This window comes from Paramormyrops kingsleyae, chromosome 3 (assembly GCF_048594095.1).
Source record: "Paramormyrops kingsleyae isolate MSU_618 chromosome 3, PKINGS_0.4, whole genome shotgun sequence".
Lineage (NCBI taxonomy): Eukaryota > Metazoa > Chordata > Actinopteri > Osteoglossiformes > Mormyridae > Paramormyrops > Paramormyrops kingsleyae.
In genome coordinates, this window is record NC_132799.1 from 2,620,304 (window position 1) to 2,637,027 (window position 16,724).

Here is a 16,724-nt window from a genome sequence, read left to right on the forward strand (position 1 = left end):
CGTTCCTGTTAAAATGCGTGCGCATGGTGCAGATGTTGTTTCTTAAATAATTCGCCTGATTAGTCTATACTTGTAGCAGTGATTGGCTCTAACAGAAATTGTTTGTTTTCACCCCCTCTTAGCCAAACCCACCCAAGCAAAGAAATCAGCAGGGGCGTCAAAGGGCCCCCCCCAGTCAGGACCGGTATCTGGCCCCTCTGGGGGGGCACACCGGCAGCCAAAAGACACTGACGGCACAGGTCTTAGGAAGAAGGGCGGCAGGAGGGCAGAGGACCCCTCAGGTACCACAAAGACCCCCGCCAGAGCCAAGGCCGTTCCCGGGGACGATGGAGCAGCCAATCAAAAGCCACGTCCGGCTGCGGGGGAGGAGCCAGCCAAAGAGGGGCAATCAGCGCAATCGGGCAGCAAGGTGAACCAGGACGTGGAGGATGCAGCATCTGTCACGGACTCCCAGAATGAGAAGTTCTACAACTGCCTAGAGGAGCAACCAGGCCCAGATGAAGATGGGGGCGTGGCCAGCGAGTCCAGCAAGACGCACCCAGTCCCAGAGGGGGCCCATCCGTAAGTCTGATAACCTGACTGGCGTCCTGGGGTCCGAGGAGAAGCTGTTCATCAGGAAGGCAGCTTCAGCGCCATCCAGAGACTCGTCAGGGTTCCTGCAGGTTGCCTGCAGGGAGAGTGGTTAGGGACACGTTCGGGGAAAAGGTCGTTTCACACAGAGGAGCAGAACAGTGACTTCACGGGGCCATATTGTGCACGTACACATTTATTAGTGAATAATTAAACATCTACAATCATTCCTTATCCTTATTTTATCATTATTATTTTATTTCACTCATGACTAGCAGCAGTGGGGTAATGAGCTGGGTAGCGGTGGAGACACGACGAGGCCTCGGACAGTGCAGGGTCACACATGGGGCATAGGGGGCGCTGTTTGGCCCATTTAAAACTGGCTCCGGTGCATGAATATGACCAATAAAATGTGCAACATTTTAAATGGCAAAATCTAAATTGATTGGGTGTCAAAGAATGTTCATTGGCATGTTTGCAGTTCATTTCAGAGAATCTGAAACCCTAAACCATCAGCTCCCCGCTGCTTGATTGTTGCTACCCCTCATACCCCCTGCCATTGCTGGGGGGGCATGCATTTGACAACAAATCCACAGCCTCCTCCCCCCCCCCCCCCCACCCAGCCCAGCCCCACCTGCTTTGGACAAGCAGATGTGACACAGGCTGTTCTGTGTCTTCCAGGCCAGCAGGGGGCGACGTGAAGCTCCAGGCCCGTATCACGGACGCCCCACCAGAGACCATCCCCAGCGACAGCAGGGAGAGCCAGATCAGCGACTCGGATTCGGACAGGTCCACACTGTACCGCAGTGAGGAGGACGAGGAGGAAGAGGATGACGAGGATGAGCACAGCTCAAGTAGGCTGCTCCCTGAGCCTGGGGGAGTGGGGCATTGTGGGGGGGGCGCTCGCTCTCTTTTCCCTCGCTCTCAGTGTTAAATGTCCGATACTCTGACTGATTGTCCATGCCCCGTCTGTGCCCCGTCTGTGCCCCTGTACCCCGGCCATGACCTGACCTTGCCTTTCCACTAGAACCGTGTTGGTGTCAGAGCCCGATATGATACACATGTCAGTGAAGCGTGATGCTTCTGTGCTGTATGTCTTTGTGTCGTTAAAGCATAGTTAGCACGGCTGTCTTAAGAGTCCTACGCCCTCCCCACGTGTGAAGGTCCAGCCCCCCTGCTTCTGAGCGTTCCTCCCCCTCCTGTCCTGAGGGTCCCGCCCCATACTGTCCTGAGGGTCCTGCCCCCTGTGCCTCTGAGAGCCCTGCCCCTCTCTGCCTCTAAGAGCCCCGCCCCCTCCTATACTGAGGGTCCCACCCCTCTCTGCCTCTGAGAGCCCCGCCCCCTCCTATCCTGAGGGTCCCACCCCTCTCTGCCTCTGAGAGCCCCGCCCCCTCCTAACCTGAGGGTCCCGCCCCTCTCTGCCTCTGAGAGCCCCGCCCCTCTCTGCCTCTGAGAGCCCCACCCCTCTCTGCCTCTGAGAGCCCCGCCCCCTCCTATCCTGAGGGTCCTGCCCCTCTCTGCCTCTGAGAGCCCCGCCCCTCTCTGCCTCTGAGAGCCCCACCCCTCTCTGCCTCTGAGAGCCCCACCCCTATATCAGCATCCCCTCTCTTCCTCACTCAGGCTCCCTGGCCAGTAAGATCCGCCGCCGGGACACGCTGGCCATCAAGCTGGGAAACCGGCCCAGCAAGCGGGAGCTGGAAGAGAAGAACATCCTCCCTCGCACGTCGATGAGCGAGCGGCAGGAGCTGAGGCAGCAGATCGGCTGCAAGTTGGTCAGGTAGGGGGGTGGCCGGCGGGGGGGACTCATTAAGCAGTGCGGGAACACCCCACTCTCCTCCTGCTGTCTCCACTGTCTGAGAATGTGCTCCTGAATGTCTAGTGTGCAGCTCTGTCCCAAACACAGCCATAGGAGGTTGGGGGGGGGGCGAATTTTTGAGATCTTCAGAGTTAGCGGCACCTCAAACTGGTGCTGATCAGAATTTTTGCCACCAGTATTAGTCCTGGCCTTTTCCAGTTTTATTTTTAACTGAAATGTGAGTCATGCTCTCGCCGATCATCCCGCAGGCGCCTGAGTCAGAGGCCGACGACGGAGGAGCTGGAGCAGAGAAACATCCTGAAACGTAAGGAGCTGCACACGCACACGGGGGCACGGACACAGCCCCCGTCCCAGAGATGGGAAACTCCCCTTTGATAGAACAATAAGTGTGATGTGTCATTACCGTGGTCGAGAAGCGAGATGAACCTTCTGGAGAAACTTTAGCTCAACGTTCTCCTGAGAACCTGCTGAAGGCCCAAGGACAAGTCTCTCAGCGCCCGGCAGGGCGATGGCCGCCTCGCCCCCGTGGGTTCAGCTCTGCTTGGAGATTTAGCTCGATGCTCAGTCTCTGTGCTGTAGAGGGACCCTGCTTTGGTGGTTGAAGGTGAAGTGATAAGCAGGAATGGAGGCCACCTTCATTAAGGCAGAAGATGGGACAGGTCAGGTTTTACAGGTCACATGGACCTCTGCAGTCAGCGCTGAGCTTTCCCAGCAAAAGGGTCCTGAGGAGACGGGTGCCCTGGGATGTGCCTGCAGGCCCCGATTGGGACGAAGGCACTGCAAGCGGCCGGTGACAGAGAGCAGCATTTGGCTCTGAGGGAACTTTCATGGGCTTCAGTGTTTACAGAGGAGCCGCTTTTCATGAGGTGTTTACACGGACGTTTGTAGCCGGATGTTTTGAAAAGGTGTTAATGAGCTTTTAAAGCCATCGAATGACAAGCGATTTATCTGCCCCCGTTTTACCATCTGGTTCTGGAAAAGCACACAAGCTTCCTGCCCCCCCCCGCCCCCTCCACTCTCACTGATCAGCTCGTGTTGCTGCTTTGATGTCGGTGAGAGAAGCGTGTGGGTGGAGGGCGTGGCCGATCTCTGAAAGATGGCCCATTCTCAGCATCTGGGCGCTGGGTGCGTTACGGGGGGAGGGAAGCAGAAGCCACAAGTGGGGGCGTGTGGAATTTTATAAGAGCACACGTCTGCCTCCCTCCTCATGGCACACGCACGCGCACGCGAGGTGCCGTGAACGAGCACGGCTTCGTAGATCAGAAACGATGAAACTGCCCAGGTTTAGCCCGAATAGACAATGCACATCAGCCCAGGAAGCGTTCATGCACAGGGTGCCTGAATTGGCTCTGATCCACACACAAAAAACAGCTTAATCACATCGAATGGGAATGTGTTATGGAAATGCCATCTGTGGGTCTATTACTTAAAGATGACTTTAAAACTATTGTTCTTGCTTACAGGTGGTATTGAATTTACTTTTCTTTATTATAGAGAAAAATGAGGAAGAAGAGCAAGAGGCAAAACAAGAAATAAAAAGACGACTTTCTCGAAAGGTACAAACATGAATTTGTTTCCGGCAGAAAGTCTATTTCCGTACCTGATTAGGTCATCTTCAGCAATGATGTTTTACACAATGATGAATTACATGTACAATGGCACCATCTGCTGGTCACAGTGGGAACTTTAGGAGAGTCTTTTTTCTGTGTCATGTCCCCAGTGTTGTCCTCTGTGCTTTGGGGGGGGGGTTGAATGCTCTTTGGCTCCGCTTCACATTGCCAACTCTCTGCAGCTGAGCGTGAGACCCACAGTGGCTGAACTGGTAGCTCGGAGAATCCTGCGCTTCAATGAATACGTGGAAGTCACAGACGCCAAGGACTACGACCGGCGAGCGGACAAACCGTGGACTAGGCTGACTCCGGCTGACAAAGTAGGTCATGGACTACAGTATCCATAAATCCTGCTTTTAGTAGCACAATGTAATGAGTTTAACCTTCTCATTAAAACATTTCAAATATATGTGTGGAGCAGCGTGCTAATCTGTGGCATAGGGGTCTGTACCCACGTCCAGAAGGGTGTGACTTTGAATCCCATAGTAATCAAATCACTGTTGGGCTCAAGGACTAAGCCTTAACCTCAACTGCTCTAGGGACATTCCTCAATTGTACGTCACTTTGGACAAAAGTTTATCATAAGTGTAAACATACTATCTTGTAAGTGTGCCGACCTAGACTGCTTTCATGTAAATCCTTTTATTTGCATCTCTCAGGCTGCTATCCGCAAAGAGCTGAACGAGTTCAAAAGCAAAGAGATGGAGGTACACGAGGACAGCAAGCATTTCACAAGGTAACCGCTGTTTGACCAATGAAGAGAAGATTGTAAAAAATCATTCAGTGTTTCATGTGACCTGGATACATGCATGTGATTGGTCAGGATCCTAACTTGCTGTTTCATTGGCAGGTTTCACCGGCCCTGACATTTGCGCTGCCCTGGGTGGCTGGGAATCCCTCTGCATGTCCCCTTTATACAGTGTTTCTACCCCTGCCACCTGGTGGCTGGGAGGGGCCCTGCACCCCAGGGACCTCCTTACAGATGGACTGACCACACTCCGCTGTGGACTCTGCTTTCAGTTCACCTGGTTAGAGGGTACCACTCCGACTCCAATGGCCGGAACTGGAGCCTTAAGTATGGGATGGACAGGATCGTATTCGGTGTTCAGTGTTCAGTGAAGGCAGGCAGACAGACAGACAAACGCCTGCAGGCTGAACACACTGGCGCTGCCAGCGCTGGACTGGAATGCTGCTCGCTTCAGAACACACTCGTGCTGCCGGTCCTTTCACGTTCTGCACTGCGATGACGTCCAGCGTAACACTAGGCACTGCGATGACTATCAGACCTTGTTCACAAACAAACGGCCACAAATGGATTTCAGCGCTGCTGCTTTGGATGGCATTCAGGTTTAGATATTGAGGGTTCTAAGAGGGGGGGGTGCCCTGTTGAGAAAAATATACCATGGCAGCCCACTTATAAACACTTAGATTGACACAGATCCCAGGACACACCCATGGTTTGGGGAGATAGATTCTCTACCTTCCCTTTGGCTTATTGTGGTGGTACAGTCACATGACCGGAATGTATCTTAAATTGAGATTGAAACTGGATTTGCTCAGTGCCTCATAAAATGAGTATTTATTTAGTACGATATCTGTAGGATTTTATAAGGTCACAGTACAGCACCTGTGATGTCTAGCTTGCAAGTACTGAATACCAGTTCCACTTCATCTATTTACAGAAACCATTTGAGATCTCGGAGTTCCTATGCAGAGTCTGTGTTGTGATTTGTTTTCGATGGGGGGTTGGGGGGTGCAGTGCACAGTCTAGTCTTAAGGAGTAACGTGAACGAGGGCTATCAGACTCTCGAGATCAATGCGCTCCTCCGACCAGCAGAGGGAAACGTCACGTGCTTTAAGGTGCCTTGACTGGGCAATGTGGGGTTCTGCTGTCTTAATGGTTACCCATAGAGGCCATAAAAGTGTTTTTACATATTTTGGCCACAAGAGAGCCTCTGTATTCCTGTCAATCAAACTTCTGCATTCGAATGTGCTATTTTTAATCCTGCTATAAATTGTATAAGTTATTCTTATCAGATATAGAACTTCCTGTACAGTATGTATATAAACGACACGTTTTTTTTTTTAATATATATATATACGTTGATTGTTTTACATGATGTCCTTTGTTTTAAGATCGTTTATCGTTTTTAAAGCCCCCCCCCCATAAGTGTGTCCTCTGCTACACGCTGTGCACCGCTCAGGAGCGCCTCCTATCTTCGCCCGCAGCCCGGTTCAGATTCTGGAAATTCAGGCACTGGTTGAACAGGCATTTCTTGACAGCCATTTCCTCCACTACAACTGAACTTTTTACCCATAAATCCCACTGAGTCAGAAGTGACTATCAGACTATTGGGGCTTAAAGTGCACAACTGAACTGCAAAGTGCAGTGTGTCCACCACTGTGGAGCGGAAATGTGATTTCGAGGCGGTGAATTGCCGTGACTCCTGTTATCAGGGTGACCGGAAGGTGGTGCTGGATCTTCCCAACATCATTGCCTGTGTTTGTGAGATTTACTTGCAGTTTAAGGAAGGTGAAATGAGCACTTGGAGGACAACTCTGCTTAAATAGAGGTTCCTGCTGTTTAGGATTTGGTGTATTATGGGGGATTTTCACCATCGCACCCTCGCAGTGAACTCGCAGGTGTGGGTCTGATCTTTGACGCTTATGTTCCGCTGTCACCATGGCGACTGTGAAGCGTGTTTACCGCCAGCCATCCTGCCGTGGCGGAGCTTTCTGTCACCAAGCTGGGCCCCGCCGGAGCGAACCTGGGGAACAGCCCTGCCAGTTGCGTCCGGGTTCTGCTTCCTGGATTTTGGCGGATGGGAAACCTAACGACAAGGTGCTTTTGTGGGCAGGGTGGGGCAGTTCTTTGGAAATCAGTATGAATTGCACGACTATAGATAATTAAAGCTTCCTAATCGTGTTTTAAATGATGACTGGTGTGTCTGTCTCATTACCACCCTCTGCCTTCCATTACTGATGCTGAACCCTTTCTGTCACTCTGTCATTAAGATTCCATTTCCTGTTTCAAAAGGAAGTTAAATTCTGGCTAAATTTAAAATACACAGTATAACACACAGGCCCCTGTCCCGAGTATAATTCTTTTTAATGCGTTTGCTGTTCAGGTTGTATCTTTTAAAGCTAATATGATTAGAATACCTCTCACCTCCTGCTTTTGCTTTCATCTAATCCATAATAGCCACAGGCTAATGGCATAAGTCCTGTTGATCCACCTTTATATCCAAATACACTTATTAGTTAGTATCAAGTTCTAACCTGTGCGTACCAGTGTTTGCGTTTCCCTTGAAAAAAAAAATTATTGTAAAGAAGTGGGACTGGGTTTTCTCTAGATAGTCCAGTTTCCCAGTCCAAAAACATGCTGAGGTTAACTGGAGTTTCCAAATTGCCCGTTGGTGTGAGTGACTGGTGTGTGTGTGTGTGTGTGTGAGTGTATGAGTGACTGGTGTGTGTCTGTGTGAGTGTATGAGTGACTGGTGTGTGTGTGTGAGTGTATGAGTGACTGGTGTGTGTGAGTGTATGAGTGACTGGTGTGTGTGAGTGTATGAGTGACTGGTGTGTGTGTGTGAGTGTATGAGTGTATTACATGAGTCGCCCATGGACCTGTTCTAAAAATAGCACAACTCACCAGTGAGCAGCGTCTAATTTAATTTTATCCTGTTGCTATTCTTCTTTAATCACATTTGCATCTATATAGATTTGAAAATGACAATATCTAAAAAAAGCATTTAAAACGTTTATTATACATGAAGTTTAGATAAGTTTAGGAGGTCGTTTCAAACTGGTAGCCTTTTGTATGGCTCAGTACCTGTGAAGTAGCTCTCAGTTTCAAAAAGACTGGTGATCCCTGCCCTAGAGGTTAAACGCTCAAATTATCAGGGGCTCAACTATTAAATCAGGCTGCTGAGCCATGGATCGAAACTGGCGACTATCTGGCCACAAACACAGAGTATTAACCTGTGAGCCACTCACAGCTCTCAAAACCGACCACGAAGGGACTCGAACCCTCAATCTTCTGATCCGAAGTCAGACGCCTTATCCATTAGGCCACGCGGTCCTACACAAATCACTCATCTAGGTTAACACCTAAATCACTAATATGTGTCTTTCAAAAGTTAGCTCAAATTATGGACTAACATGCCACAGTATCAATACCACGATCGCTAATTGTGAGTAATAATACATGAATCTGTTTCATACGTCCATCATTAAACTGCATCCAATCGAAGGTCATAAAAACGAATTATGGATTAAAGAGTACAGGCTCGTTTTAGTCAAGAAATAATCAGCGCTTTAAACGGTAATTGGCTGGTTCTAGTCCTCTTGTGTCGTGTGGGCCAATGAGAGATGAGTTCGCTGCCGCCTCCTCTGGTCTCTACAAGCCCGATCTAATGGAACGAACCAACTTCATAGGGGTGCATTCAATAAATATCTGCATTTTTCGGATACATGTGTTGTCGCCTTTTTGCGAGACACGGACGAATATATTTTAATTGCTATCTATATTAAATTTGCTTTTTAAAAACTCATTTTGTAATGTTGTTTTTCAAATACTATTTATCCTCCTTGTGTGCTGCCAGACCGTCTTTCCTGTCATGGCGGTGGTGACAAATAACACGTGAAGATTTTACGTCGCCGAAAACATTTTTACTTTTCTTTTGTGGTGCTGACGAATGAAATTGTGGAACCAAGTGTAAAATACTAACTCTGTATTTATTTGAAATCACTTGGAATCAGCTGGAATCCGAATATGGTAAGTGTTGTTTTTGTACACCGGAGCGGTAAATGCACCGTGATCTCACGTATTCTTACAGAAACGGAATCACTCGCATTATGCGGGATATAGTCTGTATAAACATTTACATGGACACTTATACTTCACGTAGATCGGTGTAGGGTTAGACAGAACGAGTTAACCGTGGTCTATTCATTTGAACTTTATTGTTTTAATAATTATTTCATGTTGTCAATGCTGATCGATAAATAACGAGAGTGTATTTTTTTTAACAGTTTAACACCCGGATTGGTACTAATGTATCAATGCTGCAGTGCGTTTCTTAATGTCGTCCACTTGTTTACTTGTGTTGCCATGTCTTAGCCGCACAGAAAGAGGAAGGCTTTTATTGATAAGAAGAAGGCTGTGACATTTCACCTGGTGCACAGAAGCCAGCGGGACCCCTTGGCGGCTGACGAGACCGCTCCTCAGCGTGTGTTACTGCCAGCCAGCAAGGTAAGGCTGCCAATCATCCATCCATCCATCCATCCATCCATCCAGTCTCAGGTACCCTGTACTCCTGGGATAGACTCTAAGCTCTCAGTTACCAAGTACTGGATAAGCAGTTATATAACATTAGTGGATAATAGATTTGTTAATAAGCACACCTTTTTACTCCAGGCTGAGGTTGAGAAGAGGCAGGAGGAGCAGAGGCAGTTTGGGGTGTTCTTCGACGATGACTATAACTACCTGCAGCACCTCAAAGAGCCCTCCTGTCCCGGAGAGCTGGTGGTGTCAAGCGATCATCAGCGGGACCCTAAACTCATCATCACAGAGGACGGGTGCGTCAGGGAGGAAGCCCCAGCTCTCCCTGTAAGGCCACGCAGATCTGGACATACTCTCTTCACCTTGACTGACCTGGTGTGGTGGACGATAGCTTTCAAGATCATTTATATGTTTAAAATGTATAAATATTTTGATGGAATACTGTAGAGTAAATATTGTTATAGAATAGGTAATGTTAGCTGCATTTTAGTGTGCTTTCCTGATAGAAAGCTGGGAAATTCACCTAGAGTGAGTTTTTCTTTTCTAATGGTGGTTTCGTTCAACAGGCTGTCTCCATCAATCTGCCGTCCTCTGTGTTTGCCTCTGAGTTTGAAGAGGAGGTGGGATTGTTGAACAAAGCAGCCCCTGTCTCAGGTGAGACCCCAGGTGTAGCGCCATCCTCTGGTGACAGTGAAGTGAAATGTCACGAGCTGTTAATTGTCACTGGGTGACACCAGGAACTCCACAGTGTGCTGGTGTCTTATTCTTTAGTCTTTATATGTTTGCTATTCCAGCTAAAATGGGTATTTGGTGGAGTTTTGGACTAATTTCACCACAGTCTGAGCAGAACATAGCAGCTGTATCCTCTTAAACTTATTTGAGTGACTGTTAATAGCAGGTGATGCAGTTCTGTCAGTCTCACACTGATGCAGTACAGAGTCATTCCTGCATGTTCTTATTTTATTACATATGGTATTTAATTAAAAGGTTAATATTTAATTTAGTAGACACCTTTTGGATATAGTGGTTTATGCTTCTGAGAGAAGTCAGTAAATTCCTCTTCTTATGTATTGAAAGTGCGAGTATGAATTGGGTGGTTCACTTATGAGAATCACTGAGGCTGGATGGGGCATAATTAAGGTTTTACTGTCCTTATTGGGGGGCGGGGTGGGGGGGCGTTGTATATCATTGCAGCAGCTAATTCTAGTCAGCCTGGGAGGATTTACATTTTTCATTAAGCACATTTCACAAATGACATTTTCCTTTCCAATAGAATATCTAAAAAGTTAAAAAAAAAATTAAGCAGTTTCAGACGTAGGGCATTACCTTTGATATAACTTATAAGTGCATATTCCTCTTCCTGCTGACTGGTTTGACTGTGAGGTAATCTCTGGCCCCGCCCCCCAGCTCTTTTCTGATTGGCTCCCATCTGGTTGCATCTCCAGGGCCACGGCTAGATATGGATCCTGACATCGTGGCCGCGATGGACGAGGACTTTGACTTTGAAGACCCTGAAAACCAGCTAGAGGATGACTTCGTTGTCCGGGCCAATGACGATGCAGCGTGTGTATTTCAGCCCAAAACCCCTCTACCAGTCACTGGCTGTCACTCTGAGGTGCTTAAATGGCGCCTGCCATCCTTCCAGTCTGATGTCGGTGTGACAGTAGTGTCCCCTCCCACTGTTTTTGCAGCTGTGGCGATGATGATGATGAGTGGGAAGATACGGATGATGAAGAGCAGGAGGAAGAGTACGGTTCGGATGGGCCCCTCTCAGAGGACGGGGACCTGCACCCCCGGGAGCTACTCTTCATGGATGAGGAGACGAAGAGCCGCTTCACTGAATACTCCATCACGTCATCTGTCATGCGGCGCAACCAGCAGCTCACCCTGCTGGATGATCGCTTCGAGAAGGTGAGTTTCCTTGTTGCCACTCTGACTTCCTCAGTCACCGCTTTGGCTGCTCTGACTCGGCCACTTTGACTCAGCCAGTCGCAACTTTAGCCACTCAGACTCGCTCGGTCGCTGCTCTGGCCGCTCTGTCTCGACCACTCTGGCCTCTCTCACTAGGCCAGTCACTGCTCTGGCCGCTCTGACTCGACCGCTCTCTCACTAGGCCAGTCGCTGCTCTGGCCGCTCTGACTCGACCGCTCTCTCACTAGGCCAGTCGCTGCTCTGGCCGCTCTGACTCGACCGCTCTCTCACTAGGCCAGTCGCTGCTCTGGCCGCTCTCACTAGGCCCGTCGCTGCTCTGGCCGCTCTCACTAGGCCCCTGGCTGCTCTGACTCGCTCGGTCGCCGCACTGACTCGTTCGGTCTCCGCTCTGGGTGCTGTGACTCGGCCTCTCTGGCTGCTCTGGCTTGTTCAGTCATCACTCTGGCTGCTCTGATGCCACAGAAGTCAGATTTTTTTATTTTAAAACCCCAGATTTTAAATGTGCAGCTTTGATGCGTAAAATGTCATTGTCAGCGGAGAGCGCTGTCACCGTCAGCTCGGAGGTCCGCTGTCCCCCTCTGAACTGGCCGGCCATTTCTCTGCATGCCGCTGACTTAAATTTTTCTCCCACTTCTGGCCCCTGTTTTAACTGGAGCTGCCTCTGGCTCATTCTGTAGTTTAATTAAAACTTCCCAGCATGCCCCCCACCTGTGCTGAACTGCATTGCAGGGTATCGCAACACAAACCCCCCCACAACCATGGCGCTCTGTTTTCGGGGGGCTTGGGGGTGGCATGTGGACCTTACTTTACCAGAAAGCCAACGGCTATAATAACCACCTCAGACTTCCCTACCCCCCCCCCCCCCCCATCTTTCCCTAGCGCCCCCTGCCTGCATGAGCTTGCCCACCCCCTCACGGCACCTCTCCCCCCTGCAGTTTTACGAGCAGTTCGACGATGACGAGATCGGTGCGCTGGACAACGCGGAGCTGGAGGGCTTCATTGCCCCCGACAGTGTGCGCCTGGGGGAGGTCATCGACGACTACTACAGGCAGAAGGAGAAGGAGTAAGTGGGGGGGGGCAAGTATTTTAGGAAAGATCTTTTTTATCCATCTACCCCTTATATTACAGTACATGAGATAACAGGAGAATTTTTTGGATCCCTCTGGTGGTTAATATCTTTGTTCAGTAACACAGAAATACAGTAAAAGATAAATACCAACATCAAAAAGATAAAAACAGACAAATACATAAAAGCAGTTGCTTTGCAAATACGCCCTGAAAGCCTGTTTTTGCAAGGTACAGGAATCCTGCCCTTAGATTTAAGGCTTCTGAGATGCCTCTGGTCTTCCGGAAAGACCCACCCAAACCCGACTCTGCAATGTGTGACCGTGCTCCCGGTGTAACCTACAGATACCAGAAGCCTGATGACTTGGGCCCAAGAGGACTCCCGCTGGTCGCTGAGGAGGAAGAGCGTGAGGAAGAGGAGGAGATGGAGACCCTGGTGGTGGAGAAGCCGGCAGAGAAATGGGACTGCGAGTCGATCCTCAGTAAGCAGCTTTTCTCTCCGCTACCGACAGTATGTCATCGACCCCGGAGGCTCAGTAACCAGGCCTGACGATGCTGCTTGCAGGCTCTGCACTACATAAATAGCTAGCGAGTTGAACTGGAAAGTCGTAGCTAACTAGCTGGTTAGCAGAACATGCTACTACAGCTTCTCCTAAACAAGGAACGTCTGTTATATTTAGTGTAGTGACCATTTATGGCCAGAAGGGGGAGTTGCTGGATGGTGGTAAACACTGGGTGCGTCAGGGTCTGTAGAAAGTTGGTGACTAACTGACCTTTACCTGTTAAACTAGCACGTTTACCCTTCATGATGTCTTCCAGATGATCTTTAAATGTCACTGCTTTACCTCTAGTGTCCTTCCTTAATTAATAGCCCTATTTGAAATTAAATCATATATTACCTTATGGGTAATTAACCATCGATCAAACTCCATTTGGACCTTCTGGATATGGGCAAGATCCCAAACCCTCTTAATCCCACATGCTCTGCTCAATCTTGTGAAAGGTCCCATAATAGTCTCTGGAAGCTTCTGGAAATGCCCATCTACTCTTGATTTGTCTCTTCCTTGCTAGGTGTGTTGTGTTTGCCGTTTGTCCAGGCCAGTCAACGTAATGATAGATAAGTTAAAATCTGCTGGTTAATCCTTATCTTGTCATAGGTGAACATTTTGCATGATTTTTGTTTTATGTTCCTTCACAGGTACCTACTCAAACTTGTATAATCGTCCAAAGATCATCAGTGACCCACCGAAGGTGAGATGTACTGTATTTTTTACTGAGCTATCCTGTATTGATCAAGTTTTAACTGGTTGAACTGGTTGATGGGTCGCTTCTTATTTAGCTGCTGTGAGGGAGGGTGGGTCTCGGAGCGGATGGCTGGGCCTCGGACAAGCTGTCCGATCGGGTGCCGGTTGGAGGATACTGGGCCCTGACCACCGGCCTTCGCGTTTCAGCCCAAGCCCATTCGAGTGTCCCAGAAGACTGGCATCCCGCTGGACGTCCTGCCAGAGAGGGGTCTGACAGCCAAGCAGGTGGAGCGTATGGAGAGGATCAACGACTCGGACCTGCCCCGCGCATCCACGCAGCCCCGGAGCAAGGAGGAGAGCAAGGAGGAGAGGAAGGCCAGGAAGCAGGACATCAGAGACGAGCGCAAGGTGAGCCTGCCATGTCTCAGGAACCCAGCGACGGGCTGTGATGCAGCCGTGGCATATCGACATTATTTGTAACATTCTCAGCCCAATAATAATAAGGCTTATCTGATCACACCCAACCGGAACTGCCAAGGAGATCAATCAAAGTAGTTCTGTTACATCTTGGTAGATGAACCAGTAACCCTCATTAAACGTTAACTCATACAGAGGTGCTTAATTATGCGCATTTTGAGATTTTTCCTTTTTACTGCATTTTAACATAAACAAATCGTTTCGTGAGTTTCAGTGATGTTGATTTTCCATCCCATAGGAGAGGAGGAGCGAAAAGAAAGCCAACAAGATGGCCTTCAAGCAGGAGAAGGCCAGGCAGGAGAAGGAGCTCCTGAACATGCGAGCCAACATACAGGGCCTAAAACTGTCATAGCCCTGGATCTGTGTTAGTAGGGACCCCCCCCCCCCGGATCGTGACCCAAGAGATCGCAGCTCGGTTTGGACTCTGCAAGCTGTTTCACTTTCGGTTTGTTGTTTCTGACTTCAGTTGGGAGTTTGTGGGACTGACGCCCAGTCAGAGTGGGGCACAGCACCATTTCACCTGCCTCGTGTCCTGCTGCATTGACACGTTTTGCCGTTTATAACGTGGCTGTGCACTGCTGCTCGCCTGCAGGCGTGGAGCGGAACGAGCAACCAAACACTGATTCCACACAGCCGTAATCACCAAGACAGAACTGCATTCAGAGCATACTATACCGTATGTATTCCCGCAGCATGGAAACCAATGCAATATTCTGTATTAAATTAGATGTTTATTCAGTTGATCTGTGTATGAAGTTCATATGGGTTTATTGCAATTAAGGTTGGAACATATTTAGCTTAACGAATGTATTTCTAGTCATTAAAAATTGTGAAAAGCTAATATGCGGCATTTGGCCAGAGGAAAAAATGAGGGCAATAAATCTATTTCATCATAATTATCATTGAAATGGGAAACTGCAAAACTAGCAGACGTGTAAAGTTCTTCCAGCAAGTATTTCGCTGTCTGACGGGCTGCTGTTTTCCCTCCGATTTAATGTGAAAATTATGCTTCTTGGCTCATTCAGCTTGGCTCCCTGCAAATTTCAGACACCATTCAAGGTCACTGCGGCTTATCCCTCACGCTGCAATCTGTCACGACTTCCACGCCGCTGATTTCCAAGGCAACGGATCACTAATCAAGCCTCACGTGTAAATAGTGACCTCTTTCTATTTCACTGCCAAATCGAGTCTGCTTGTTCAGCAAAACAGGGATGCAGACACCCTGCTCCTTTAAATGGACAGAATGTTTTTCAAACCACAGCAACACAATGCACCAGTATTTAACTGCAGCAAGAGCCAATGTTACCCTGAAGGAAACATCCTCTGCTGGTAGTATCCATAATGTTTGCTCTATTTAAACCAGTTTTAATGAAAGGTACGAACTTAAGACGTGTAGCGAAATTTAATATGCAAATTTATTGCAACAGACATCCTGAAAGCTGTATAATTAATGTGTAAAACACGGTCCAAAAAAAACAAACTGACACGGTCCAAAAGTAGGTAAACGATCCGCATTTCCTTCTCTCCACTAGCGCACGGCCTCGGCTCGGGTCCCCTGTCCGGCTACGCGTCGTCGGGCTTATCGGCCGGCGGGCCGCACGGCTGTAGCATCTTCTCCATGAGGTTGAAACGCACCCGCGCCTTGCTTTCGTTCTCGGCGATGGAAAAGTAGGTCAGCAGGTCGAAGTGACCCATGTAGGAGCAGTAGGAGTCCCGGTGCTGATTGACCAGCCACTCCCACTTGGTGGTGTCGGCGTGTCCAGTCCCGATGTACTTGGACTGCAAATGCTCCAGCTGGCTGTGGATGTTGTAGCGGTCAGTCATCTTCAGACGAGCCCCTGAAAATAAAGGAGCGCACACAGCGTGTACCACACCAGTACGTTAACGGCGGCACGGCCTGAAAAACCGAAAGCGTCACTCCGAGGTACATATGCGAGATAAATATAAAATAAATGTAATTTTAAAAACCACTTAAATTACATTTCAGAAATACCGATTAATGAAATTTCACCAAAACTGAGTACAAAGAATAGACTTATCCTAAACGGCATAGGCAGTGAATAAGTGATTAAAAATAACTGAACGTGAAGTATGACTGACAAAGGTTTGTCGCCTTTCGCTACAGTGCACGCGGATGGCCAGTGCTTAAAACTGAAGGCTAAAATAACTAGTTTAACATTAGTTACCGACGAGAATCACGGCCTCAGGGGTACATGTGTTTTTAAAATGGCCTCCGCGGCAACTCGCTAATAAAACGGGCAAAAATGTCTATCAAGTCTTGCCACAAACACTTAACTACACTGTGTGAAAATACACAACGTTAAAAATAAGTAAATGAAAACGGAACATACCCCAACTATTTCCAAGACTGATTCAAACTCGAACGAAGGCTTGCAGAACATCAGTTACTTCCGGTTTATGGAATAGCTAAATGCTAACACATCCGGCCGGTCTCCATGCAGAGGCATTATCCGTACTGCCGCCACCTACAGCAGCGGAGGCTCATCGCACCTCACAGAGGACCACTTTACATGTTCGCCTGTACACGTTTGTCCGGTCATGTCACATTAGTCCCCGGAATCACGTAACCAAAGTGCTGGTAAGTTTTGACCACCTGTTTGCAAACTGCTGCAACAGAGTTTTCTTTGTACGTTGTTAGACCCCCACACTCAATTTTAACCAACAATGTTATGTTTGTTGTCACAACCAACGTTCGTTCAAGAAACGAT

General features: G+C 48.6%; 3 protein-coding genes and 1 non-coding gene across 7 annotated transcripts in view; 2 read left to right on the forward strand and 2 right to left on the reverse strand.

Annotated features, from left to right (window-relative positions):
- The window catches only part of phactr2 (phosphatase and actin regulator 2), a 34,389-nt gene extending 27,457 nt beyond the window's left edge, over positions 1 to 6,932 (forward strand). For all 4 annotated transcript variants that reach the window (XM_023833724.2, XM_023833726.2, XM_023833727.2 and 1 more), the window contains 8 exons: positions 123 to 561; positions 1,252 to 1,424; positions 2,191 to 2,347; positions 2,635 to 2,690; positions 3,881 to 3,942; positions 4,179 to 4,316; positions 4,656 to 4,732; positions 4,847 to 6,932. In XM_023833724.2, the coding sequence (XP_023689492.2) occupies positions 123 to 561; positions 1,252 to 1,424; positions 2,191 to 2,347; positions 2,635 to 2,690; positions 3,881 to 3,942; positions 4,179 to 4,316; positions 4,656 to 4,732; positions 4,847 to 4,862 (1,118 nt within the window). In that variant the 3' untranslated portion in view covers positions 4,863 to 6,932. The remainder of the gene's footprint in view (positions 1 to 122; positions 562 to 1,251; positions 1,425 to 2,190; positions 2,348 to 2,634; positions 2,691 to 3,880; positions 3,943 to 4,178; positions 4,317 to 4,655; positions 4,733 to 4,846) is intronic.
- A 1,069-nt stretch (positions 6,933 to 8,001) lies between these two features.
- Positions 8,002 to 8,074, reverse strand: trnar-ucg (transfer RNA arginine (anticodon UCG)). Its single transcript has one exon. It is a non-coding gene; the product is annotated as a tRNA-Arg (tRNA).
- A 466-nt stretch (positions 8,075 to 8,540) lies between these two features.
- ltv1 (LTV1 ribosome biogenesis factor) lies at positions 8,541 to 14,738 on the forward strand. The gene is made up of 11 exons (XM_023833737.2): positions 8,541 to 8,770; positions 9,116 to 9,247; positions 9,413 to 9,604; positions 9,844 to 9,931; positions 10,723 to 10,840; positions 10,969 to 11,188; positions 12,145 to 12,272; positions 12,620 to 12,756; positions 13,473 to 13,525; positions 13,726 to 13,926; positions 14,234 to 14,738. The coding sequence occupies exons 1-11, from the start codon at positions 8,768 to 8,770 to the stop codon at positions 14,345 to 14,347; spliced, it is 1,386 nt and encodes a 461-aa protein (XP_023689505.2). The 5' UTR covers positions 8,541 to 8,767; the 3' UTR covers positions 14,348 to 14,738.
- Positions 14,739 to 15,392: 654 nt separating this feature from the next.
- On the reverse strand, positions 15,393 to 16,471 carry sf3b5 (splicing factor 3b, subunit 5). Its single transcript, XM_023833741.2, has 2 exons — positions 16,347 to 16,471; positions 15,393 to 15,833 (listed from the first exon to the last, which is right to left on the reverse strand). Exon 2 carries the CDS (start codon positions 15,817 to 15,819, stop codon positions 15,559 to 15,561), a length of 261 nt encoding a protein of 86 aa, XP_023689509.1. The 5' UTR covers positions 15,820 to 15,833; positions 16,347 to 16,471; the 3' UTR covers positions 15,393 to 15,558.
- Between the last annotated feature and the right edge of the window lie 253 nt (positions 16,472 to 16,724).